The sequence below is a fragment of the Pseudopodoces humilis genome, chromosome 5 (genome assembly GCF_049639895.1).
Source record: "Pseudopodoces humilis isolate 2021_Gansu_Grassland_sample_001 chromosome 5, ASM4963989v1, whole genome shotgun sequence".
Classification (NCBI taxonomy): Eukaryota; Metazoa; Chordata; class Aves; order Passeriformes; family Paridae; genus Pseudopodoces; species Pseudopodoces humilis.
In genome coordinates this window covers 4022784-4048724 of record NC_142204.1, presented here as the reverse complement: position 1 = coordinate 4048724, position 25941 = coordinate 4022784, and the positions used below count along the sequence as shown (strand labels likewise).

The 25941-nt window shown below is 38.8% G+C and overlaps 2 protein-coding genes across 2 annotated transcripts in view; one reads left to right on the top strand and one right to left on the bottom strand.

The window, feature by feature from the left end:
- The window catches only part of PLCZ1 (phospholipase C zeta 1), a 45532-nt gene extending 41212 nt beyond the window's left edge, over positions 1-4320 (top strand). The window contains exons 12-13 of the mRNA XM_088055054.1: positions 669-818; positions 4238-4320. Coding sequence (XP_087911180.1) covers positions 669-818; positions 4238-4320 — 233 coding nt within the window. The remainder of the gene's footprint in view (positions 1-668; positions 819-4237) is intronic.
- A 2864-nt stretch (positions 4321-7184) lies between these two features.
- The window catches only part of PIK3C2G (phosphatidylinositol-4-phosphate 3-kinase catalytic subunit type 2 gamma), a 190586-nt gene continuing 171829 nt past the window's right edge, over positions 7185-25941 (bottom strand). Inside the window, exons 32-33 of the mRNA XM_014256031.2 lie at positions 12900-13025; positions 7185-8025 (exon numbers count right to left, since the gene is read on the bottom strand). Of these exons, the coding sequence (XP_014111506.2) occupies positions 7873-8025; positions 12900-13025 (279 nt within the window). The 3' untranslated portion in view covers positions 7185-7872. The remainder of the gene's footprint in view (positions 8026-12899; positions 13026-25941) is intronic.

Sequence of the window (25941 nt, the reverse complement as noted above, 5' to 3'; positions counted from 1 at the left end):
ATTGCTGTAACTTCATCACTCGTCTCATTTGAAGTCTCTGGTAGGAGTAATCCCTTAATTGCTTGACAGGTGAAGTGTGTACTCTTTGTAGCTGTCTTTGAGCATTCCCTTATCTTTATAATACAGATCTTCTTGATGTCTCAGACTACAAGCTTTCTGTGATCTCATTTTGTCTGTGCCTGTCTTCTATGCTTCCTTTTTCCTTTTCATAGATAGCTGCTGTTTTAAATCAGCCCCTGAATTTCTTTTCCCTGTATGAACATTGCTAAAGACAAGGCAAACCCTTCCTGTTCCACATTCTCTTTTTGTATTTCTAGTCAAGTGAACGTTTTACTACCTGAATTTATTCATTTCCAAAACTGTGAAAGGAGAAACTTTGGCAAAAGCATGAAACTGGTATGGCTATAGGAAAATTTAAGCTGAGAAGAAGTTCTTAACCTGACTATCCTTGTCCCATTTTTCTCTCTTTTAAGGGATGACACCAACTATCTTATCTTAGACTTTTGCCTCACTACAGTCAGTGGGAGTTTAGTTATTTATTTAAATGGGCACAGACACCTAGGGTAAAAGAAAATCTTTACCAGTTCAGACTAGTGATAGCAGCTCAGTTATTGAGTAGGAAAAAAAGAAATCATATTTTAATCCTGTGTCTTTTCTCCTTTAATTAGCTCTGAGCCCTAAATGGAATGAAACTTTCTCTTTTAACATCCAAGTTCCAGAACTGGCAATGATACGCTTCTGTGTGCAGGATGAGATTTCTCTGTCTAACAACGAATTCCTTGGCCAATACACTTTACCTGTGATGAGCCTGAATACAGGTAATACTTTCATGTCAACCACCTATAACAGCTCAAAAAAATCTGCAACATTCCAGGCTTTTATTGTTATTGTAGCATTGAGAGACTTCAGCACTACGTTTGTTTTCTAGAGCACGATTTTGTAACAAAATGAATAAATGGCACTCTCTGTTTTTTGAAATAAACATATTCTCTGAATGCAAATCCATGATGTTGAAATCAGAACAATATTAATGGCAGGTGATTATTCCCACTGCAGTATTCCATTCTAGATGGAAACTGCTCAGGTGGTATTTTAATTCATTGCAAGAAGTGAGACTAGTCAGAGCTGCTAGGAAAACAATGGTTTTGTGCACTTCTTACTCAGCTAAGTTCAAAACCCAATACCAAATTAAAACAAAATCAACCACCAAAACCCCCTCAGGTAACCTATCTGCAACTTTTCAGAGTGGAGAACAATGGTTATAAATAGGGCAAAATATTCATGGTATTTTTCTTACTGGAGTTTCTTTTGTTAAGCCAGTAGAGTTCCTGGAACTTTTGTAATGAAAAGGCTGCTCATAAAGAGCAGACACAGAAGTCAATAGGCCAAGGAGAAAGGCTTATGTAAAATGGCTGTTTACTACACTGGCTTTCCAAAGCTATTTCTGACAAAACAAACAGTTTCTAGTAGTGAATAAAAACGGCAAGGCAAAACACTGGAGCTGGCAACAGGCACCACACCTTTTTTATTAAGCTTAACAGGATTTTAAATGGCGCATTTTTTTCCCTCATGTTTGGAAGTCATAAAGCTGCTTGTGATTCTTAGTTGAGGCTGAGGAGTTATACAAGAAAAATGACATTACTCTTTGAGCTCAGTTGTTTTTCTACAACATGAATTTTTACACTGATAACCTTTTAGTTTCCTTTTATTTGTATACTTCTGGATAATGAAAGAACACTCAACCTAACAATTCGCAATATCTGAGACAAATTCAAATATCAAGCACTGCTGCTTACAAGTACTTGCAAAATTATTGATTGAGGTTTTTTTAGATACAAATTTTCAGTGAGGTTTAATGTCTTTATAATTTTGGTTACAAATAAGGGATTCATATTTTGGAAAAGTAAGAGCAGTAGACTTCTGAGGAAACATTTTCAGTGCAATAATTAAAATTCTAGGGAGTGAGTCTAGGTACAAAAATTATAAATGATGCCAAACAAATTGCCCTAATCCCCACTTAACACAATATAAAAAAAGTAATTTGCTATCAGGATGCCCAGAGGCCATAAATAAAATGTTTCTAAGAGGGAAAGTGATAAATAATTTCAAAATTTATTACAAGCATTCATTGCAATGCTTAACATTGAGATCTCTAAAACCAGGTCTGGAACGATGGTTTTGTTTTAGGTATCCAAGTACTCTCTAAACAGTGAAATAGGAAAATAATGTTCTTGCAGAGGGAGTCACAACAAGCAGAAGACAAGGCAAGAACTGCCTAATATGCTGGAGAGTGAGCATGGATTTCAGTCTTAGTCTTCAGCATTCCAATTGCTTAAATCTGTACTACAGGACTGTCCCCAGGTCCCTAGGATTCATATCCCTGAGGTTTCCCTGAGGGCAAGTTGCTTCCAAAAGCTGAGCAGTGCTTACATCTTTTATTTTCTTTGACAGCCAGAGGGGCAAAGTTGTGCCATTTCCTCCCTCCTCTGCATTTTCTTTTGAAAGGATTCAAATCTATATCCACACTGCCTTCCTTTCCCCAGCAGCAGACTCCCAACTACTTGTAGACTCCACTGGGGAGGAATGCTTGCTGTCCAGCTGCAGCAGAATTTGATTTTCCATGTAGTGATTATGTAGCTATACTCAGAGGGGCTGAAACTGAGAAAAATTCTCTACCTGGGTGGTTAAAGGCAAATAGGAGGGGGGAGTCCTCTCTCACAATCCCTGTGCCAATGAATCTGCCATGGTGAATACTAATACAGGACAGGAACTCAATTTTTACCTCTATTATCATGGGATCCAAGAGTAGTTAATTATTTAATGCAAATTGGGGCAATTTCAATAAAAAAAAAGTTTTACTTCTCTCAGGAAACTTCGTAGAGTATTCTGTAGGTAGGAGCTAGAACACAAGTCTTCAGAAATTAGTATTAGTCTTTGAAGTGTATCTTTGGATAGGAAATCAACCAAGCCTTCCACATATTGTGTGCATGCCTTAAAAACTGATCTCAAATGTAAATTGCCTACAACCAGCTTTAATATTTGCTGCCTAGAATCTGAACCTTAAATACCAGAGGACTTTATGTGTAGTATGACAAAACAAGGGGAAATGGCTCAAGCTGTGCCAGGGAAGGTTCAGTTGGACATCAGGGAGAATTTTGTCAACGGTAGGGTTGTTCATTATTAGAGAGAGCTGCTCAGACAGGAGGTGGAACCACCATCTCTGAAGGTGTTCAAGAAACAATTGGATGTGGCACTCAGTGCCATGCCCTGGTTCACAAGGAGGTGTTCAGTCAAAGGCTGGACTTGATGATCTTAGAGCTCTTTTCCCATCTAAACAATTCTATGATTCTGTATAAAAGAAGCAAGAAATTCCAAACCCAGGTAAATGTGGCTTCCAAAGACTCCACAGGCATCCACATACACCTAAAGAGAGATTTTGAAAACTGCAGTTCAGAACATGGATACTTATACAAAACAGACTTAAATAGCTGGAGTTATTTACATATATATGTAGAAAAAATATAGAATTTTTTTTAACCATAAGTGACATTGTTTATTATTATGAAATAATGGACATTTAGTCATGTAAAGCAGTACAGGCTGGGATTTTTAAGAAGTTGTTTTGTTTTCTAAGCAGGTAAGTGAATTATGTTTGAAATTGAGAACTATGACTTTTCCAAATGCTTCAACAACCAGACGAACATGTAGTTTCATGATGGCATGACCTTGATAAAGTGAATTACTCATATGAAATTAACTTTTTAAGAAGTCATAGTAGAAAGTCTTACACTTCACTTTTTCTGCCTCAGCTGCACAGTGCATGGCTGCTGCAGCACCGTTCTGTAGGTGCTATCACTGCTGATTCACAAGTTCTTTCATTTGCTATCAAAACAATGTGTGCAGCACATAACCTGGGATGTTACAATGTAAGTTTGCCCATGTTTAAATATCACTGGGCTGAAAGTCTTCCATTTGAAAAAATATCACGTCCTGAAAAACACAGGGCTTTTTCACTCTGACACCAAAAATACCAGAATTGAAATACTATATATATATATATATATATATATATATGAGAAAAAACAGCACAAATGATATTCAGTTCCAGTATAATTTTATTTTATTTTAAAGAGCTTTTACAGAATCATAAATTATGCTTTGTTTGCATTGGTAACACTCCATCATAATATTTGTGCTTGTGGTTAATACACTAATAAAGGTGTCATTATATTTACAGGTTACCGTAACATTCCGTTGATATCCAAAGAAGGCATCAAGCTGGAACCTGCATCACTGTTTGCTCATGTCTGGTACTATTAGTGATGTTCTGCAGAAGAAATTGTTCTGGGGGATTGTCCCCTGCTTCAATAAAGTAGCATTTGTGGCTTTGCAACAACCCCAATGGCCTGATTCCCAGAGAGGCACATTCACAATGATTTTATGAAGCCAGAGGGACTTTTATGGAGGGGGTATCCCAAATAAGGGCTGCTGTCCTTGGCCCTACTGCTATTTTTCTGTAGGAGAAGACTGGGTTTGAGAAGACCTAAGGAGCCTTGAGGTGCACAGGTCCATGGGACATGATGAGAAACATCCACAGGTCCTGAGGGAACTGGCCTGAGCCGCGATCCCTCACTTGAGAAGTCAGGACAGGCCAGGGAAGTTCCCACTGATTGAAAACGTGGAAACATAGCCCACATTTGCTATCAAAATCAGCATTGAGGGAGGTGATTTTACACTCCTAGTCTGCTCTCAGGAGATCCCACCTGGAAAGTTGCATTCAGCTTTGGCGCCCTCCAACACAAGAAAGAGGTTGATCTTTTGGAGAGAGTCCAGAGGAGGGTTATGAAAATAATCAGAGGTGTGGAGCACCTCTGCTGTGAGGAAAGGTTGAGAGAGTTGGAGCTGTTCAGCCTAGAGAAGAAAAGGCTCCAGGGAAACATTATAGAACGTTCCAGCAGAAGGGTATGCAGCAATTGGAAAAGGGTGGATGGCTTTAAACTGAAAGATTAAATTGTAATTTACATTTAACTGTAAATTAAACTGTAAGTTTAACTGGGAACTAGGAGGAAATTCATTACTGTGAGGGTGGTGAGGCACTGGCACAGGTTTCCAGAGAAGTTGTGGACTCCTCATCCCTGGAAGTGTTCAAAACCAGTAGGATGGGGCTCTGAGCAACCTACAAAGTGTCTCTGGCCATGGCATGGGGTTGGAATGAGATGATCTTTAAAATCCCTTACAACCCAAGCCATTCTGTGATTCAATAATTCTATGATTGTTTAGAAACAATTAATAAACACTGAATGCTTTTGAATATTTTAAAAATTGAGTTAATGTCACTTGGAGCTAATTTCAAATTTATGATTAATTATTGAGAATAATAGTCCAATACATATAAGAGATCATGCTAATTTTTTAGGATATAAGCATGTGAAATTGGCATTTTTATTTGTATTAAACAACATTTCTTACCATTGTACCTTTTCAAGGGGACAGGAAAAATTATACATACAGTGTTCCCTTTAAATCTGTAAAAAGTGGGCTCTGGCTGGATTATTCCTCTTTAGTGCCCACTCTCATTTTCTTACCTGAAAAAATAGCTTTCAGAAAAAAATTAAAATCATAAAAAAATCATATGCTAGTATTGGTACCTTTCCTTAGCTTAGTCTTGAATGTCCTGCTGCTAAAGCAAGATAAAAAAATTCATGGAGAGTTTGTAAAGAACCATATTCCTCATAGGAGCAGGGAGCTCAGGATACATCTTACTGGGAACTCAGGAAGTTGGAAACACAGTATTCCGAGGAGAACTGGAGAATTTTAGAAAAATCAAGTGTCTGAAATCTAGGAGGACAACTACTTGCTTAACATCAGTGTAGATCTTACCCATGAGACACAATTTTCCCATCTTCCTTTCAGAACTGAGGCATTGTTGACCTTCCACAGGACTACAGTTGCACAACTAATGGCAGATTTGTCTCTCAAATATGATTTTTTTTTAAAAAAGGATGTTATATAAACAAGTTTCTTTAATAACAAATAATAATGCTTAAGTTTGCAGACCTGATGATAGATTGTAATGCTCTTTTTATTTATTGTTATTCTAATGCTGTTTTATTTAATGTTGCTCTAAGATGGAAAATCAGGGCATGTGGTAAACAAGGGTTAGAAAATGTCACAGGAAATAACACTGTTAGAAAATTGCATTATAGTCTTAATAAGGAAACTGAGACAGTAGACTAAGAGGAATCTAAAATCAATATTGAACTGTAAGGTCAGGTGATTCAATAACTTTGTAAGCTGGTCTCAGTGTGTTGTGTTTTCTGTGCTTGAATGACAAGGCACTTGATTTGTTTCCCATGAGACCCTATAGTACAAAAATGTTTGGTGTCCTGATCTTTGTAGTGATGATATTCTGTGTGCCAGCCAATATCCCTTGCATGTGGTGAATATTTTACAGTTTCTTACAGCTCTGAATATAGGAATAATATTAATATCCAAACAGAGTTCCCCTGACCTCCCCTTACTGAGGAGGAGCATCAGTTTGACTGGGGAAAGTATTTTTAGACAAAACCTGATCAAGTCCATTTGTTTGATGCTGAGAAAAACTCCAGCTTATTTTATTTCCTAACACTCCAAGTCCCACTTCAGGAGCTTTATACAACTTTCTATTCTGATGACTGATGTGGGTGTCCTTTGGGAGAAGAAGGCAATTATCTTCACTTCTGGGATTATTACCCCTCTGTTGACCACTTTTCCACCTGGTAGGACAGATCTGCCCAAGTACATGGTAACTTAAAATTTACAGCAGATCAAACCACAAATCAACACATCTCCTGTGCCTTAAAACTGTGCCCCTGGCCCTGGAAAGGTTTATTTACATGGTCAGTGGGTGTGTGCAAGAGTCTGGAAGCAATGGGCAGTTCATATGAATGGCTGCTCATATGCCAAATGCTTAAAGAGGTGCTTGAGTGCTTCCTCAAATTAGAGAAAAACAGAGCCCATAATTAGCATCTGTGAACTTAAAGGAACAACTCATATTCATTATTTAATGTATAAACATATATTTTATAGCTCTAAGTCTATTCAATGCATGTATTGACTTGAAACCCTTATGCAGCATAGGAGTGCAATGTGGGAAGACTGCTGAACAAATATCTGTGGCATCATGAACTTAAATAAAACCCCCCTGAAAGCTCACACTCAATATATTCTCTTTATTCATGAACATTAGCTTCTCCCTCCTTCTCTATTTACACAAATGACCAGTTATATCTGCCTCTTGGATGTCAGAATAAAAGAAACAATGATACATATTGTTGACAAATTAATGTCCTGGGTTAAATGTTACATTGTATCAAAACTTCTAACATTCGTTAAAAAACCCAAAGTATTGATTGGATAAGATTTAATGTGAAATTTACTGGACATCTGCAGGGAAATGTATTGGCAGGGAACCATCCCATGGTCTTCTGGTGAACTCATCACATGCAGTGATGATAAATTACACCATTACCAGCATTGTTTCAACACCATCAGTGGAATTAATGGGCAAAGACTGAGGCCCCACACGCTGAGAATTTAGTATTTTTACAGTACTATTTAATATTAACAAAACCAAGCCCTTCATTGCTGTCATAAGAACTTTCTGCATATTGCTACAAGTCCTTAGCACGTGATTCCTTAAACTCACGCTGTCAGGAATCTGTGGCAGGAACATGGTAGCACTTTTAAGACAATAGCATTATGAAATGTTAGGATATGTGCTCAGCAGATGACTGCCTATTCTCAAGGGCAACTGAGACAAAATGTACCGTGGGAAATGGGATAAAGAAACATTAGTGAGTGGGCAAATAATTGAATCATCTCGGAGAGCATTTAAATTACACTGTTTCCCAGGGAGTACCACTTTTCTTCATTGAACTGGACACTGCTCAGTTGAATGTTAACAGCTCCCACAAATGTTGCTTTGCTTTTCACAACAAGCTTCAGTACACGGCCTTGGAGCTCTGTGACTCTGTCATATACAATCTGAAATAATATATAGTGAAATAGAAAAAAAAAATACAAGTTTGTTAATCTATTTAACAGGCAAAGCACTTCAAATACAGCTTTCAGGATGATGATTAATCCAACTTTGTGATAATTGCTTTAAACTTCCATCCAGAATAGTAAGCTATTAACCATGAGCCAAATTCACTTAACTTAGTGAATTTACCTCAGAAATACATTTGACCTTATCTAGTTTATATAAAGAGATTCCACCTTAGAATCCCGAGCTTAAGCTCGTGAAATCTGATTAGCATTTTAAAATAAATTTGAAACCTGTCTTGAACAATGCTTGGGAAAAAAAAATCAGTATTCATAATTTTCTCTGTGAAAACTGGGAAAGATTGGACCCAGTTCAGCAAATGGAAGTTACTAAATTTAGATATATCTGATACTCCAGGTGTGCTGTTGATACTTCTCAAAATAAATGAGATGGTAGTTTAGCATGTCTTAAACAATTACTAATGCCTATAGATTTAAAATAGCTTTTAAATTACTTTAATATTGTGAGAACACACAGGGATTAAGTATGAAATTATAATGGTGTATTTTCTGAATTTTTAAAAAACCCCAAATAATCTGGAGCAATAGCCTAACAAGAATAAATTGCACTTAGAACAAATTCCCATTCTTCAGTCCCTGCATTAATCAAAAACTGTTGAGCAAACTGCATGTGGGCTGATAAAAATATGAAGGAATGCTCTCAGAGTGGGCCTGAAAGGTAAGTTTGCTTAAGAGAAGCTCATTTAATGTAAAATTTGTATGGCTGGAAATGTTTTTGCTATTTCACTTGCAGTGGAAAAATGCTTTAAATTTTAATCTCTCTATGCTGTTTAAAAAGCAAACGTGGTGACATTCTCTCACTTCAGGACAATGGAAAACTGAAACTGCCTTAAAGTCATTTCCCTGCTTGGATTTTCCATGGAATCTGAATTCAGGCTGTTACCTATGGCACTGCTGAGGGAAAGGAGAGGCAGACTGAGCCCCTCTGGCTTGGACCTCTGTGGGCTGGACTGATAAACCCTCTCTGTATTTCCACTTGCAATTGCAGGAATTTCACAGGGAGCATGGAATGCACAGGACACCAGGTGACCCTCACAGCACCAACAGGACACCAAGAAAGGTCTTACCAGGGGGTTAAAATTCCCTTTTCCATTTAGAAGTCTTTGGAAATAATAGATTGGGATGGCTGTCATGAAATTTGCACCTGGTGCTTTTTGGTTTTCATGTTTACTGTGCCTAATTTGCCAGATTGTCCATGAATTACAGATTCCACAGCTTCTCTTTTCCTCACCAAAATAAAAGTGAGATGATGAAGAAAATCTGAAAAGCAAGGACAGGCACAGTAAGCATAATATAATTCAGAATAAGTCTGTGATCTGATGTTGAGGTGATGCTAACGTTACCAAAGAAAGCTGCCTTGTTTCTTTGCCAGTGTATTAAAGGTACCAGCTGTTGCTTTAAATCACCAAAACCTACACATATCAGCTGTAAATGTCAAGAAACTGAACTGGGGTAATGAGCAACTTTCAATCTTTGGCCAAAAATAGGCTTTAATCTTTGAGCAATGATAGACTTTTGCAGTGCAGGGTAGGTGGTTTTCAAATTATCCCAGTAAACTCTTTCTAAAATGGTATTGCAAATTCAGCTGGAGTAAGGATTATTATCAGGATGTAGGGACAGAAGAAAGGTCTGGAGAAAGCTGAATAAGGGTGTGGATAAAACAAATGACACATTCCAGAATCTGGGAACAGTTAAATCCTGAAATGATTGTGCTGTGAGAATATTTGCCTGCCTTTTACACAGCCAGATCAGATGGAGGTGAGTTATATGTGGCCATGCAGCAAATCAGTGGGACAGTTAGGGCTGGAATTCAACTATTCCTGGCTGCAAAAAGAGAAACACTGTTGACCTACAGGAGTCTAATGACATTTTAATCACAAATGAGGGACAGTTGCTTCTCCATAGGTAGCCATGGCACAGTTCCTAGGTTTGGTAATTAATCCAAGGTAGTTTTGATGCATGGTGCTGGAGGGAGCAGCCGTGGCTCCTGGTGCAGTTCCCCTCCTCCCCTTTCATCAGACTGGCTGGGGCTGCTCTGCCTTCATTTTCTCTTTACACTGCATTCCACTTTTCTGTGTTCCTTCTCCTCTTCTCTACCACAATTTCTTAATCCAATATAACATTAACTGCTATGAGTGCCACAAATTCCAAAATCCAAATACAGGCACAAGAGAAAAGAAGGATTTGTTTGCTAAAAGCAGCTCCAAAACATTTGCTGTAACTCGTTTTATTGTCAGCCCTCCTGGACTTTCACATCTTCACTCTCACACACATGAGTAAAAATCAAACATAAAAAGCAGTTTTGCAAGGTTGATAATTTGCTGTAGGCAGTCATAAGCAATAGAAGTACAAAACTAAAATCAAAAATACCCAAGAGAAGCACATTTCAGATTTTTCTCAGTCTGGAACAAAGAAGGAAATTAATATACAGCTTCCTTCCAGCCATTTGGCTTTAATAAAAACTTATGAACTCATAAAAAAGGCTACTACATTTCTGTACACAGTGTTTTGGACAGCAACTAACTTAAGAGACAGCTGACTTATATTTTTAGTAGTTTTGCTTCCCTGGGGCGGCTTCTGCCTCAGTCTACCAGCCTTGGACAAAAAAATGCATCCAGAATGACATCACATATGGAGGAGCAGAGCTGCTAAAGCACAGGCATCGGGTTGGAAGTGGCCAAGTTCAGTGGAACCATATGTCCCCACTGTGATTAGCACTTCCCAGTGAAAAAGATTGAGCATCTGGGAAGAAGGCTCTCCGTTTTGATTAAGGACATTAAAGCTTTCACGGGATTTCTTTTATCGGCAGCGGAATACTCGTGAACCACAATTAAATCTCCTCCCAGTGACTAGTGACTAACTGCAGACAGGATTTTGGATTTCCTTGCATTCAAAGGTTTCTAAGAGCAATTTGAAAGATAATTGTCTTCCAGTGTTGCTGGCTTGCTCTTATCTGTTGTCCATTTTGGATACCTTACAATGAATGTAATGATATAATCATATTATGTTCGTTTGCTTTAAATATCTCTCAAATGTAAAGGAATTTCTTTAGACAGATTAATTAGATTTATTCCACTCTGATAGCGAAAAAAGAAGGAAAGAACAGAAAAATAAAGCCTAGTTTCTTGTTATTCCACTGCAGTACTGTAGGGAGGGAAATATGTCTCAGCTGTGAGCAGCAATACTACTCAGGGAGCCTTCTTACAGAATGCTGGAAGTCATCAGTGTAAGCAGGCAACTTTTGTAATTAACAGATGTGGGAAAAGAGAAATATTACAACTCCAGGACTGAGAAACTAAGAGATAAGCACTGAGACTCTGCTGACTAACCTAACCTTCATCATATCTTATCTATGAAACAGGGTGGAGTGGTAATATTTTCCACACCTTCTACTTTATAGCCTGCTGAAAGAGCATTTGTAAATTGCTTTGAGATCTTTAGGAGATTTGTTACATGTAATAATTATAATCTCCAATCCCACCTACTGTTTCAATCTCATCAGCCCTCACAAACGAACACAGTTTATACCACTTCCCATTCTGCCATAAATGCTTCTCCATACAAATGTTTCCTTTCACCCCAGAGGCATGAGCACTTCAGTGGTGTGTGAAATAATCATATATAGCTGTGAACTAATGGCATTTGAACATGAAAAGAACCTGGCTATTCATTCTTGTGTTATCATTTAGGACGGTGACAGCCAATTTTCAAATGTTAATTTGAATAACAGCATCCATTCAATTAATACTTTTCATGCTATTGTGCATATCTTCATTCAGAACTGCTGGGTTATGGTGCAATGATGCTTGATCTCATTTGGCTAACATGTAACTGTGGTTATGGGGAAAGACAGGGCACTGTGAAAAATTCAACTGTTTTCCTGAACAGAGAGACATAAAAGATGCTGTTTCACTTCTGAGAAAGATGCAAAGCAGACAGTCATCACCATTTGTGGTTCTCCTTATGGTACATTCCTTCTTCTTGGTCATCCTCATTGCAATGGCTCTAAAAATGTTGTATTGTTGTTTTATTTCAAGAGAGGGCAAAGCAAATAAAACAAATTGCACCTGTGTGGGTTGTAGGTGACCTGCTGGGAAGGAGCTCTGCAGAGAAGGACCTGGGGGTTCTGGTGGACAACATGAGCCTGCAGTGTGCCCTCATGGCCAAAAAGGGATCCTGGGGTGCATCAAGAAAAGCATTGACAGGAGGTTGAGGGAGGTGACCCTGCCTTTTTACTCAGCCCTAGTGGGGCACATCTGGAGTGCTGTGTTCAGTTCCAAGCTCAGCAGATGAAGAAAAGCAGGGGACCACTGGAGTGAGTCCAGTGAAGGGCTATGGAGATGGTGAGGGGACTGGGGCATCTTTCTCATGAGAAAAAACTGAGTGAGCTGGGCTCACCCTGGAAAAGAGACAGTTGAGAGGGGACCTCATCCATGTCTGTCAGCATCTGCAGGAAGAGGTCAGGGAATGTACCAGGATCTGCTCCATGGGGCCCAGAAATGGGACAAGAGGCAACAGGAGGAACAGATACCCAGGAAGTTCCACCTGAATGGGAGGAAGAACTTCCTTGTGCAGTGATTGAGCACTGGAGCAGATTGTCCAGAGAGGCTGTGGAGAATCCCTCACCAGTGATATCCCACAACCATCTGGACACAATCCTGTGCCACGTGCTCTGGGATGGCCCTGCTGGAGCTGGGAGGTGGGACCAGATGACCACTGTGGGCCCTTCCAGCCTGACCCATTCCATGATTCCGTGAAACAAGAAGGGGTGAAAGAAAGTGAACAATACTCACAAGTTCATTGTAAGTAGGGTCAGAGCCTCTTGGAGCTGTTCTTGTTTTCCTTCGACTGACCTCATAAGGATCCGGCAGAAGATAAAATTCAGCGTGTGCACTTGGGGCAGAGCCATCTGGGAGATGCTGGAAAACAAGAAGGTCATAAATATGAGTGTCCATGTTCTAGCAAAGAAAACAAATAAAAAGTACCAAACGAAATCTGGGCTTTTAGCAGACATAAAAACATGTTGCACTTTCAGTATTCTCTGGGCTAAACTAGAGCGCCAGTGGAATAACAAGAATTAGTAGAATTCAGCTTAAAATGGAATATGGAAAATAAAAATTAAATAACACAAAGACAAGGTAAAATTATCCGTCTTTAATATTTACATTCTGATGGAAAAAGTCCTTAAGCCTCAATCTACCCTAACTCATCTTAATCTGATACAAAGTCTGGCCTTTCCACTTTCCAGAGCAGGGCATAGGAACTGGATTTTAGATGGTAAGCTCCTACTGATTTTAACCCCCAAGTATCTGTGCTGATATCGGGGAGACCGATGGTTTCTAAGGGTGTTTTTGTAAAACATATTGCTATAGAAGAGCCAGGAGCATTTCCTGCAGCAATATGGGCAGAACAGGATTCTTACAGCAGCCTTTCTGATCTCGCCCATCACACAGCTGCAATCTCTCTTTAATTTTCCAGTTCAGGTTACTGAACGATATTCCAGGTATTCCATCTTATACGGTAGCAACTCGAGATCAGAGACAATCTATTAACCAGGCTCAGTCATCAACACCAGCCAGTGCTGGTGGGTGGAGAATTTTTTGATAACTTCTGAGGAGCTGTAAAGTCATTCCTAAAGCAGATTACAATTACTCAGAAAACACATTATATTACTTGAGGCTTCAAAAGAACACACAAGAAACAAAAATGAAAAACTACGGAGCAGGCACGTGCCATTTAATGCTTGGCTTATAATTAAATACAAACCCTTGTGCTGGTTACACAGTATACAGTCAGAAAGCACAAAATGGAGTGTATCAAAATGTCAGTAATTTTGATCATATAATCAGCATTTTAGACAGGAAGTTTGCCTGTCTGCACCCAGACAATGCAGTGACACGATGCAAATGAAAATACAGGCAAAAAGAATAGAACTTAAAAAATTTGGAGCCAATGAACCCAAAGGATTGTACAGGCACTTGCATTTATATCTCCTGTTGTAGTTTTACACCTGGCTCAGGATGAAGAAATTTCTCAGATTTTTATTATTCACAGTATGTGTCTGGAAATGTGGGGCTTTCTACAGCATTATCAACATATCCCTGGGATAGAAGAAACTGCTGTCTCCTAGCAATAAATAATTCCTCTGTTGGGAAGGAAAACAGTGCTTGTGTGTGTGAACAACCAGTTCTTGCACAACAAACCTCTGGTTTTTGTTATCTGAAATGATCCTTCAAGGCAAATGATGTGGTCTACTGCAAAGCTGATTCTTGCTACCATTAACATCATACAGCATCAAAGGATGCCCCACTCAAACCATTACATGTTGTCAGAACTATGGGAGTGATTAATATTACTATTGCTAAATTCCCCACAGCACATCTGATTTAAAATTCCCATGGGATTTAGATAGATGGGATTCAATAGCCAACATAAGAGAGCTATTAAAGGGCAATGGAACTAAAGGGTATTTTCCAATGTGGCCGCATTGTTAATGCAGGATTTATAATTTACACTGTCCACTTGAAAGCCCATCTCTGTTGATTTAGGACTGTACTAAAACATCAATTGAGGATTACAAGTAACAGTAAACTGAGCACCTCTTAAAAATCAGGAGGGAGGATGAAATGCAGCCCTGAGTCCCAGTCCAAGGAACCAGGATCCTAAGTGTAATCAAGATCTCCACTTCTCAGTGAATAGGTAAACACCAATGTAACTTGAAGGTCAACTGATTTTAGTTGTTTCAGACAAAGGAAGGAACCAGGCTGAGGTGACAGGCTCCAAAGGTAATGTGGTTTAACAGGACATGGGTGTCCAGAAGTGGATGTGATTAACTGAAAAGGAGTCAGGTAAAATTGTCACTGTGCCTTTGAACTGCTCTTTCTCATGTTACCTTGCCTTCAGCCAACTAACCTTCCTCTGTCAGCTGATTCCTCCCAAAATTTAAGGGAGGCACTTTGCAGCAGTGTTTTGGCTGTATGAGATGGACTGAAAACTACTTCCTCACTATCTCTTTGAATGTATTTAAATATGTGCTGAAAGAGGTGAGTGGGAGGAGAGGGTCAAGAGAGAAAATTAAAAAAGAGAACATTTTAGAGATTCAGATGGGAAAACTCAAGGGGGGAGCTGTTGCTCTGGATTATTTCAGAACTAAAATAAAGCCACTTTTCATGAATAGTAGCAATCAGCAGTCAGACTGTTAGAGGTAATTTGATGTGCAGCCACCTGAATTCCAAGCAGACATTGTAGTTCTGATTATTGTTTTTTTTCTCCCCCACTTTAGAGGTGACATTTCCCCCCTTCCTCCTCCCTTGCTGAGGAAGGGCAAACAGGCTGCTCCAAATCCCACTATTGTCCCAATTTTCCATCTGCAGAGGCACTGTTATGCCACCAAACAATCAAAAAAGCTCATATGATGAGTTTATGTCGGTTTCTCTTTTGATTGGCACAAGAGCTGAATTTCTTTTCTTGTGAAGAGCCTGCTTAACCATAGGATTTCTTGAGGCAAGACTTGCAATGGAAAGAGTTGTACTTTGCCAGACACTTCCTAGCAGGAGCAAGGAGTGATAGTGGCAGTTTGACTATAATAGTGCAAAAACAAAGCTTGGATTAATGTGGCAAAAAATCTCTTTTAAAATCATAAGTAGGTGGAATTCGAAGTAAACTGTTTTATTAAGACAACAGACATAGCAGGCAAAAAACCCCCAAGTTTTGGGCAAACTAATCCTCTCCTATGGTTTCTGAGTTGAGCACTGAAATAAAGGAGAATGGAGAATAAAGGAAAAATAGAGGAAACATCAGAAATATTTTCCTTACTAAGGATTATGACTTCTGTCATATTACAGTATCACATTTAGTGATCACTTCTAACTCAGACTGCCCTGGCTTATTTATAAATTTAGGTTAACATGAGGAATACCTGACCAAAACCACAGAATCCCAGATGGGGTCAGGCTTGAAGGGCCCACAGTGGTCATCTGGCCCCACTTCCCTGCTCCAGCAGGGTCATCCCAGAGCATATGGCACAGCATTGCATCCAGATGGTTCTGGAACATCTCCAGTCAGGGATTCTCCACACCCTCTCTGGGCAATCTGTTCCAGACTGTGGTCACCCACACAGTAAAGAAATTCTTCCTCATATTCAGGTGGAACTTCTCTCTTTGTACCAAAGAGTACCTGCTCTGATAGTTCATGGTAGAAACAGAGTAAGATTTCTAGCAGACTCATGAGTAGTTCTGAAATCCAGCAAACTCCCTCTTTATTCTTATTAAAAGTTTTTAAAAAATCAATGATTTCTGTCCATAGTCCAGGGCAGAAGGAAAATCAAAGGGAACCTTGGGAAAGCCATTTTGTACTTTACAAAATCTTTATGGCTTGAATGGACTTGTGATCAAGGTAACAGAAAAATCCTAAAGTTTTAAAATTAATTCTGTTTGTGTTTAATTCTGAAGCAATTTCATTGACCCAAAAATAAAGGCTTTTACTTCCTTAAGAAGAAACTACTCTCTATTTAAATTACTGTCTTAAATCTTTCATTGTGTTAGCTTGCAAATAAATCCAAGCTATAAAAATCTGCAAGGCTGTAAAGGTGTAACACCAAGCTCCCAACAAAAATTCCATAGGTTCTCTTGATATGCTTAGAGACAAAAATCCCACAAAACTGATGATTTTGGTCTGTCAATAAAAAAATCTGAATTTAGAAGCTGGCTCAAATTGAATTTAGAAACTGACTGTATTTTCTTTCTTCAACAGCCAAGTGATGATTGAACTATTTTGTCAGAGAATGACCAGCCTACTTGACCTTGATAATGACAGATGTTTTTTAAGGAACTCAGTTACAATTGCCTGTATTTATGTTAAAAAAAGGAATTTACTTTGGAAACGTTATTTTCTTCTAAAGTCAGGCAGAAGGTGCTAAAAATATTTAAGAATGAGGGAGAACGAGGGAGAGAAAATAATACTCTGGATTTGCTTCTTTTCATATGTCTAATTCAATACTGAAAACCTAAAATACAGAGCCTGCATCTGTTATGACTGTTCCATTTTCCACTCCAGTTTTATTTTCCAAAACCAAAAAATGTTGATATTTGCTTACAGAAATCCACTCAGATAGGTTACATCCTATATAATTTAATTTTAAAAATAGTAGCTGTGGCTGGGATATAATGGATGAAATTCAATTAATTTTTCCACAAGAAGTATTTTATCCTAATGACTTTTCTCCCATGATCACTACTAATGATCCTCAACTCTCCTAACATAAGCATTCTTTGTTAGCATTACTATAGGCATAACTACTGAAAAATTTGCCATATATTCAACTATTAAGTGATTTAGCATCCAATATGAATATTGAGCCATACTCACATGATTTTTAAAATATGCATTTTAAGGATTATTTACTGTAAAACTTTTTAAAACTCACGTCTTCCTAAGCAACGTAAAATTTTCTTTTTAGGTGACTTTTGCCTCTAATTTAAATCATGTCATCAGTTTCTGTTAGTGTTAGACATGCAGATCACCTTTTGTCCTAGAGAGGAACAGATTGATGGCTCCTGAACATTTGATAGTTCCAGCTGCTGTTCTCTTTTTCCCATTTTTCATTTTCAACAATTTTGACAGTAAAAACAAATGATCAACTTGTATTAACTAATGACATCTTTCCTCCTCTATAAATAACTACTTTTCTTCCCTGAAAAATTAATTTCCTTGACATTTTTAAATCTCAGTTTCTCTCTTCCTTTTCTTCAATGGAAAAAGAAATAATATATATATAAAGATATATATATACAAAGATATATATATCCAGACATTAGAAAGACTCCCATTTCAGCTACTGTCCTCAAATAAAAATAATTCACTTTGTTCAGTAGTTCTCTTAGTCTTCCTATCCTTTACCATCCTTATGTTCTTCTCTTACATACACTGCTGTGAGGATTTATTTACATAGTGAAGAAAGGACTACAAAATATTTCTTAATTTTTAATATCAAGATATTCATACACCTTTTGAAAGCAAACCAATATAGTAAGTGGTTAGGAAAAAAACCTTCAACAAGACAAAATATCTATATATTATATACAGACATTAGTTGGATTTGATTATTATCCAACAAAGGAGGATTAGAAAAAAATCCACAGAAGAAATCATCCTTGCACTGCAGTAACCTCTGTAAATTACTGCCTCTAGACTAAATTAAAACCAGTAAGGAACGTGGAAGAGCCATCATTGCTGCTGCTTTTCACTTCCTCTGAGTCCCTGTGTAACTGAGCAGAGGAAGGCTAAACCCTGTCTGTCAAAGCTGCAGCTTAATTAGCAAATACAGCCTCTGCCTTAGGAAAAAGAGAATATCCTCTGGGCTACTTCTAAGCTTGCAAAGCTGAGAAATTAGTATTACAAAGCAAGAGGCTCCTTCAAAAGCAGGATATGCACAAGGATATATAAACTTTAGGAAAAATGGGTGGTTATGGTTACTTCCCAAATATTAATGTGGTACCAAGACCCTTCCTTCTTCTTCCTTTGAGCTATGCATATACCAAAGCATGAACACCTCTCTTCTACCCTCCCACTGAGCTTTTCATTTTCTTCTTGCAAAATAGACCCAAATTGCTTCGAAGAAAATTAAAAATAAAATCCCAATTGCAGTAATTAAATAATAATTACAAAAGAAGATAATCCACTCTATCACTACGGTACACCCTGCACTGTCTGCTATTGGCAAGGCAAAACTGGAAGGCAACTGGCCAAAAGTGATTGCAGAAATATGGCATTTTTCTTCCCCCAAACAACCGCCTTTTTTACCTAAAATTTGAAAATATTTAACTGCTTCTCTTCAGCAGCAGGTTTTTTTTTTTTTGTTACATTTCCTGATCCTAATTTTTTTGGATTATCTGGGTATGTACATGAAGACAGAAGACACACTGACAGAGATCACTGCCATGGAGGTCAGTGGCAAGGCAACCAAAGAAGAAATTGCATTTATCTCAACTTACTGCAGGACAATAAAAATATTTTGCTGTCAGGGAAATTCTGGAGAGCATTTTTTTGAGCAGGCATTTTCTACCTTTCAGAAATCTGGCAGCGTCTGTGGAGCGAGCCTCCAGATGGCTTTGTCATTTACCATGCTAAAAATGTAAAGATGCTCTATGCACGTTATTGATGTGAATATCCAAATATAGCTTATGTCCAATACCTTCAGCATCCTCATCATCCTGCCTGTAGCAGAGTGGCCAGGACTGGAGCAGCCTGGCTGTAACAGCTGGTTATGCAGCATTCCTGAGGTGGAACAATTGTGCTGGCAAAAATAGGGTTGGAGGTGTCCTGAGACACAAAATTTCTAAAAAGTCGACCAACGACCAACAATTTCCAAGGGGTCCTGCCTGTCAAATGGGGAAAAAGTAGCCCTGTCAAGGGGGAAACCAGCAAGAGGTTCACTCTGTCATATTGGGGACATCTCCTGGCTTGGCTTGGTTGAATTGCCCCCACATTGGTGCCTGGCCCCGGCTGAGACAGATCCTGCTGCTTTGTGCCATCACCAGTGACAAAATGTGTGTATGGAACCAGAAACTGGAGGGAAAATGGTTCATTCTGGGGTGATCACTGGAGGTTAGGCAAGATAATTCATGCCTGTGGTCAGGCAGCTGATCCATCACAATGAGATGGAAAAGTGATTCCAGCACATCACATAGCATCTCAGTTTCAAACTGATCCCAAGGCACAGAGATACTGGGATTTTCAAAATGAGCAGGAATTATTTGTTAAATATTTTTAAAAAACCAAATTTGTGGTTTTGTTTTTTTAATTTTTTTAAAGGAGATGGTTCTGGAAAACGGACTGGATCCCAAAAGACCCAGGGTTTTCTAAGAATTATGCAAAATGCTTCTCATCTGCTTCAGTCATTTATAGAGGACAGCCCATCAACCTCTGCTTAAATGAATTAAATAAAATGAAAGCTGGCCTAGGATACCCAGAAGCTCACATGGGTTTCTCTCCCTTTATTGAAGCCTTTATTTTGATAGTGTTCTGAAACCAGAAAGTTGAAGAAATGCACTGAAATGTTTCTCTGATGCCCCATTTAAAAATAATAATTTATTGTCCTGATGATCCACAAAGAGATAAGGAGAGACACAATCCCAACTTGATATAATGTCGATATAATATAATATATATTTTATATATATATATATATATATATATATATGTATATATAAAATAGTATAATGGAATGGGGAAGAGTCTGTACATCCACAGGATCTTCACTGATGCCTGGGACTCAATCACTGTGTGCTCCACGTGGCACCATGAGGGCATAAAAATGTTACCAAGGCTGAAAAAAAGAATATGAAACAGAAGTGGGAATGTATGGAATAAATGTACAACTCCCAGTGAAAGAGCTGAGTGAGAATCACATAGATTTTTTTTTCCTGAAAGAAAAGGCAATGTGTTTGCATTGCTATCTTTGAGACAATTAACTCCACTGTGGTTTTTTTTTGGTTTTTTTTTGTGGGTTGTTTTTTTCTAATAAGTGAGAGAAATCAAGAATAAAGGCTCAGTCATGCTATATTATCCTGTGGATCAGCAATGTTGGTGCAGGGTGAAGAATGCAGAGAGTAGATTTCATGAAGAAGACTCAGAAGCTTTTATTTCAGAATCACCACCAAGCCCATAAGGAAATTAAATTCCACTGCTTTCAGCCCTGTATTACTGTTGTGCTTGGAACACGTTACTTTCAGACGAACATTTAGTCACAAAGTCTATGACACTGGCTGAGATAAGAATGATCTTGCTTTGACCCTTAGAAACATAGATCCCAGAACTTCTTCTTTTGAATAAAATGCAAAGGAGAACAAATACTTTAGACAAATCCCCGTTTCACTTTCCTTTTGAAATCACTCAGGATTAAGAGCACTGCTGCCTGTTAGAGGGCACAAAAATAAATTAGCCTTTGAGAAAAGAAACACAAGCAAAGGCTGCTGTTCTGTTTCTATCTCTCTACCACATACAAATTCTTTTCTCTCCTTGCCTGGGCCCAGATAGTAAGTGAATATAAAAATGTGTAAAGAAACAGTGAGACTGTAATCTGTGTCTTCATTCTGCACTATTTTTCTTCTCAATTTCTTAATTAGCTACAAAAGTCTGTATGTGCCTATCTTTAATTTCTCCAACTGTACAATCTCCCTGCACTTTTCCTTCAATTATTCTACAGCATGCCATCTCCCTGTGTAAGAAAGCATTTCATTATATGAGGCTTGCAATTTCTGCTCCTTAATTAGCTCTCATTACTTCTACTTACGCTCTTGCTCAGTGTTCTAAATAATTCCTCTTGAACCTTCCTGTCTTCTCCCTTAAATATTTGCACAATTGGCTCGTGTCCTTGTTAGTCTGTCCTTAACTAAGTTTTAGTAACAATAAATCACTCCTGAAGAATCAATCACTCCCCAGCAACCCTACTGAGAACTGTTCTTTGAACTTGTATTCTAGTTAAGAAAACATCCTGAGAGAAATAGTTTATTATCAAAGCCTTATAAAGATGAACTACTTCATTTCTGCCCCATGACACCAGGATCTGGCCTTTCTCATTGGCATCTCTTGTAGCAACCTCATGTCTCACCATGGGCTTGTTTTATCTTCCCATTACTGTGGGATATAGATCTCTCCCTCCCTGAGGAAATATTTTTCATTTGTCTAAGCTGGTTGTAGGGTTCTGGAAATTATTTTTATTCTCTTGATCTTGCTCTGTCTGCACTATTATTTTTAATGTTTTCTTCATTTGCAACCAGTGGCAAATCTAATTTTTGTTCACCTTCATCTCCCAGATCACTCATATCATTAAACAGAACTCACTGTTTGTTGTCTTCTTGTCTTTTTTTTTTCCTTATTCAACACATATCAACTATGTAGGGAATTACTTATTTAAAAATGAGCAGTTAGAATTTAGAGCTGAGGCAGTACTGTGACTGTGACAGATTAAAGTGTTTAACAAGAAATAATAACAGAACTTTCTGTACAACATATTTGTCAAACACCTTTCAAAACAAATATGTTTGAATCCAACAGCAATCCCTGTGCCACAAGAACAGACCTCATCTCTTTCCAATTTAAACTACTGCTGAGTTGTAGTACCCTTTGTTTAGAGGTGTTCAGCTAATTTTGAGTCTCAAGGAGAACAGAGCTTATCAGAGCTAATTTTCTTTCACTTCAAAAGAATTTTCTATGAATATAAAATTAAATACAAATGCTTTATAAGGTAGAGTTAGTACAAGAGCTTTCTTCCTATGGCTTTTTGTTTTGTTTTCCTGTGCCAGACTAAGGAGAACTTCACCTGAATGTTACCTCCCCTCCGTCAGCCAAGCTGCTGATTTAATTCTGTTACTGATACTCTCTGGATAACTTTGTTCAGCTCAAAGTGGTATGTTTCCCATTTGTTTTCCATCCCTGCCTTGCCTACCTGTGCACCTCCATTCCAATCCCTGTTGGCTGCAGTAAGGAAAGCAGTACACATTCATAATATTCTGAAAGGATAATGTGGCTTTTTATTTCACTGGCAGGCACTGCGTTGTTGGCAGCTATTCTATATTTTCCATTTAAATCTATATCATGATAATCATAAAGTGTAAAAGTTAGTGAGCCCAATGAGAGGAACGATGGGAACCAGCTAAGACTGAACAAAGATCTCCAGCCCTTTCCCAGCTCAAGCTGAAGGAAAACCCAGAAAAGGCAGCAGAGAATCCACCTGTACTGCAGGTGGGAACATCCCTATAGCCCTGTGCTGCAGGCTTAGACTTCATCCCTTTGGTCTGGGGAAAGATTGGCTTCCACCTTTCATCCCAACACATTTAAACCATCGCATCTCACAAACATTTTTGAAAGCAATTTGTACTCTCACAGCATAGGACATGAAATGGAAAGAGGCTGGATGTCTGTGTAAGCCTAAAGCTGATTACTAATTCGTCACCCACATATCAGCTATCCCAGAATCATTAATCACCAGGAGTGGTACATGACAGCTTCAGAGCTTTTATAAAAGGAAAGCTGGAAGTACTTTTGCAAAGAACTGTAGGAGTTTATTTTTCTTGCAGCAAATTTTCCCCCTGTAAAATTGGTTGTGAATTCATCGCCCACGCACGCTTTCCTGAATTCTAGTAACATTTTACATTTACTGGCATGACGTTCAGGATAACTTGGCTTTGTTTCTCCTCCCCTCTACCCCTGAGGAGTTACTCTGTCCACAAGAAGTAATGGGCAAAAATGTTTATCAGTGAGGATTGAAAGTTTAGCTGCTTATCTAGGAAAACAGGGCATGCCTGAAGTCATGGCAATGAAGTCAGTGGCAAAAACAGGCTTCCTCCTGAGCCACTGCTGAGCCACTGTTCCCTTTTCTTCTCCATGAAGCAGGCAAGGAAATATGTTAGAAACCTCTCTCTGGATGTCAGCAATGGCTGTTTCTTTTGTCTCTGGTATTTTTTTGAGGAGTGAGCAATCTCAGCAGTAGGAAGCCTGGCTGTTTCTGGCTGTGAGGAGCTAAACCAGCCCATAGCCAGCCCTGTGTGAGACCTGGTGGGCTCTGGATAGCTCCCATTCTCTGTGTTGGTTAATAAAGATGAGCAGAACTGGACTTGTTCAAGTTCAAAACCTACATGTATTTCAGTGTTCATAAATTCATCTCCACATCTGCATAAGCCTACATTTTTACAGTAGAGCAGCATTCCCCCTGTGTCCTGTTCCTGCCTACTGCTGCTTTTCTGGGTATTGTGCTGCCACAATTGGACTATTCTTGTTCTAAGCTAACAAATTCTTTCAGAGGCAAAAACAAACCTCCCCTGGAGCTCCTTTATATTCCTCCTAAGACCATTCAGTGCACTTTGCCAGGTACTGTGCTATTGTCTTTAAAAAATAAACCTGCCCTGTCTCACCCCTCCACCTGCCACATCCTCCATGACTCCAGAGGCAAAATCTCCAGGCCTCCAGGGTTTTCACCCCTACACAAATGTTTCCTTCTAGCCCAGCCTCACTTTATTAAGGCAATATCGACTATAAAACCCTATGCATAAAGTGCCCAGTGTTGCACTGTTTGTATTTGAGAGGAGTGAGCAGTGCCCCAATAAGCTGACTTCAAGTTATGTAATACATGCTTGGAAAATTGCATTTTATTGGCATCATGGCTTTTCTATATTTGAAAATTGAATTTAAAGTTATTTTCCTCAGCAATCGTGGTGATGTCATTCAAATCACAAGTAGAAGCAGTGAGCCACCTGACTTACAGAATCTCAGCATTCAAACGAACCTATGAATTGCTGAGGGAAATCTTGAGACTGAAACATTTTTAGTATCTTATAAATATCTGTTTAACAGAACTTGTCTTCATTGTGCACCCACAGCCTTAAACTGTAGGCAAACATTACCAACCAGCCTTAACATCTCTGTGTTCAAACAGTTTCCTTGGCTGCAAGTATTGCCTTAGTGAAAAAATACAGCTTTTACTTTGCAGAAGGTTAGATCAGATTAATGGTCCTTTCCAGTCACAAAATCCATAGGGCTGTTCTCTGTTGTTTGTCTTTGCAGAAATTTTGGTGGAGTTTTCCTCGGTCAGGACTGGCTTTTTTCACACATGACTGAAATGTTGCAGCAGTGAGGGAGAGGACAGTCTGAGGCTGATCCAGGGATGAGAGTTGTGCATCGGCAGCAAATCCGGCACGTGTGGATGTGGCGGATCCAAAGCATTTTTTCTCTAAGACACCCCACGTGAATGGGCAAATTCCCTTCAGGAAAAATTCCTGAAAAGTTATAGCACTGCAGTCTTCTGGCTTCCTCCCTTAAAGAACCAGTGTGACACCTGAGAGTGGCTATAAAAAATACCAGCTCCTTAGGGAGTCTCTTGTGCATTGTATATCAATATAGGATTTGCACAGCAGGATCTAGGTTTCCTATTAAAACTCCTAGAAGTAAACCTGCACAAGCACTAAATCAAATTTATTTACATAGATCAAAAGCCTCTATCACAATTCCTGTCAGTTCTGTGAAGCCATGTTTGGGATTAATTTGGCCTACTACAATTATTTTCACATCTGAACACATCATAAAATCTCTTTATAGAGATAAATTAAATAGGGAAGAGCAGAACAAAAATTATTTACTATAAATTATGAAATAAAACAAGATAGCAAAGTAATCTCTGCACAGATGAACCGCTAAAATATAATTAGTGAGACTTTGCAAAAGACTGAATATACCTGAAACAGCTTTAACATGCCTTGAATAAGATATGATCTTGGCATATTTTTAAAATCCCTGTTCAGCTTAAGCAAAAAAAGAAGAGGAAAGGAAAGGAAAAAGAAAAGAGGACACATCAGAAAGATTGATTTATATGACTGGGAAGCTGAGAAGATTACTAATGGCATAAAGAACCTTCTTATTACAGGTTACTGGTCCGAAGGCAGCCCAGTATCACAGTACCCTGAAACATTATTTCATATTTCAGGTCAGATGACAATGGATGGATGGGCATGTGTCATGGGGTGACTTTACCTTTAAGATAGCTTTGGGAGCTAAGGAAGTTGAAGCTGCTGGTGACTGATGGGAGTCTTTTCTCCTGACCAATTATCGGTCATTTCTAAGAACTGACAGCAGTTTTGACCATTGAAAAGTGAGATCAACCTGTGAACACCACCTTAAGACCTAAGCCTGAGAATTTCTTGTTCTCTTTGTTTCCTGGCTGTGAAAGGTAACAGAGCTCCAGCTGGCCTCCCGTTCCCTGCCCAGCCCATGCGGCCCCGGGCAGGGGCTGGGCTGGGCCCAGCGGCTCCCGGCCGGGAGATGGGGCCTGCGGGGCTTGCCCCG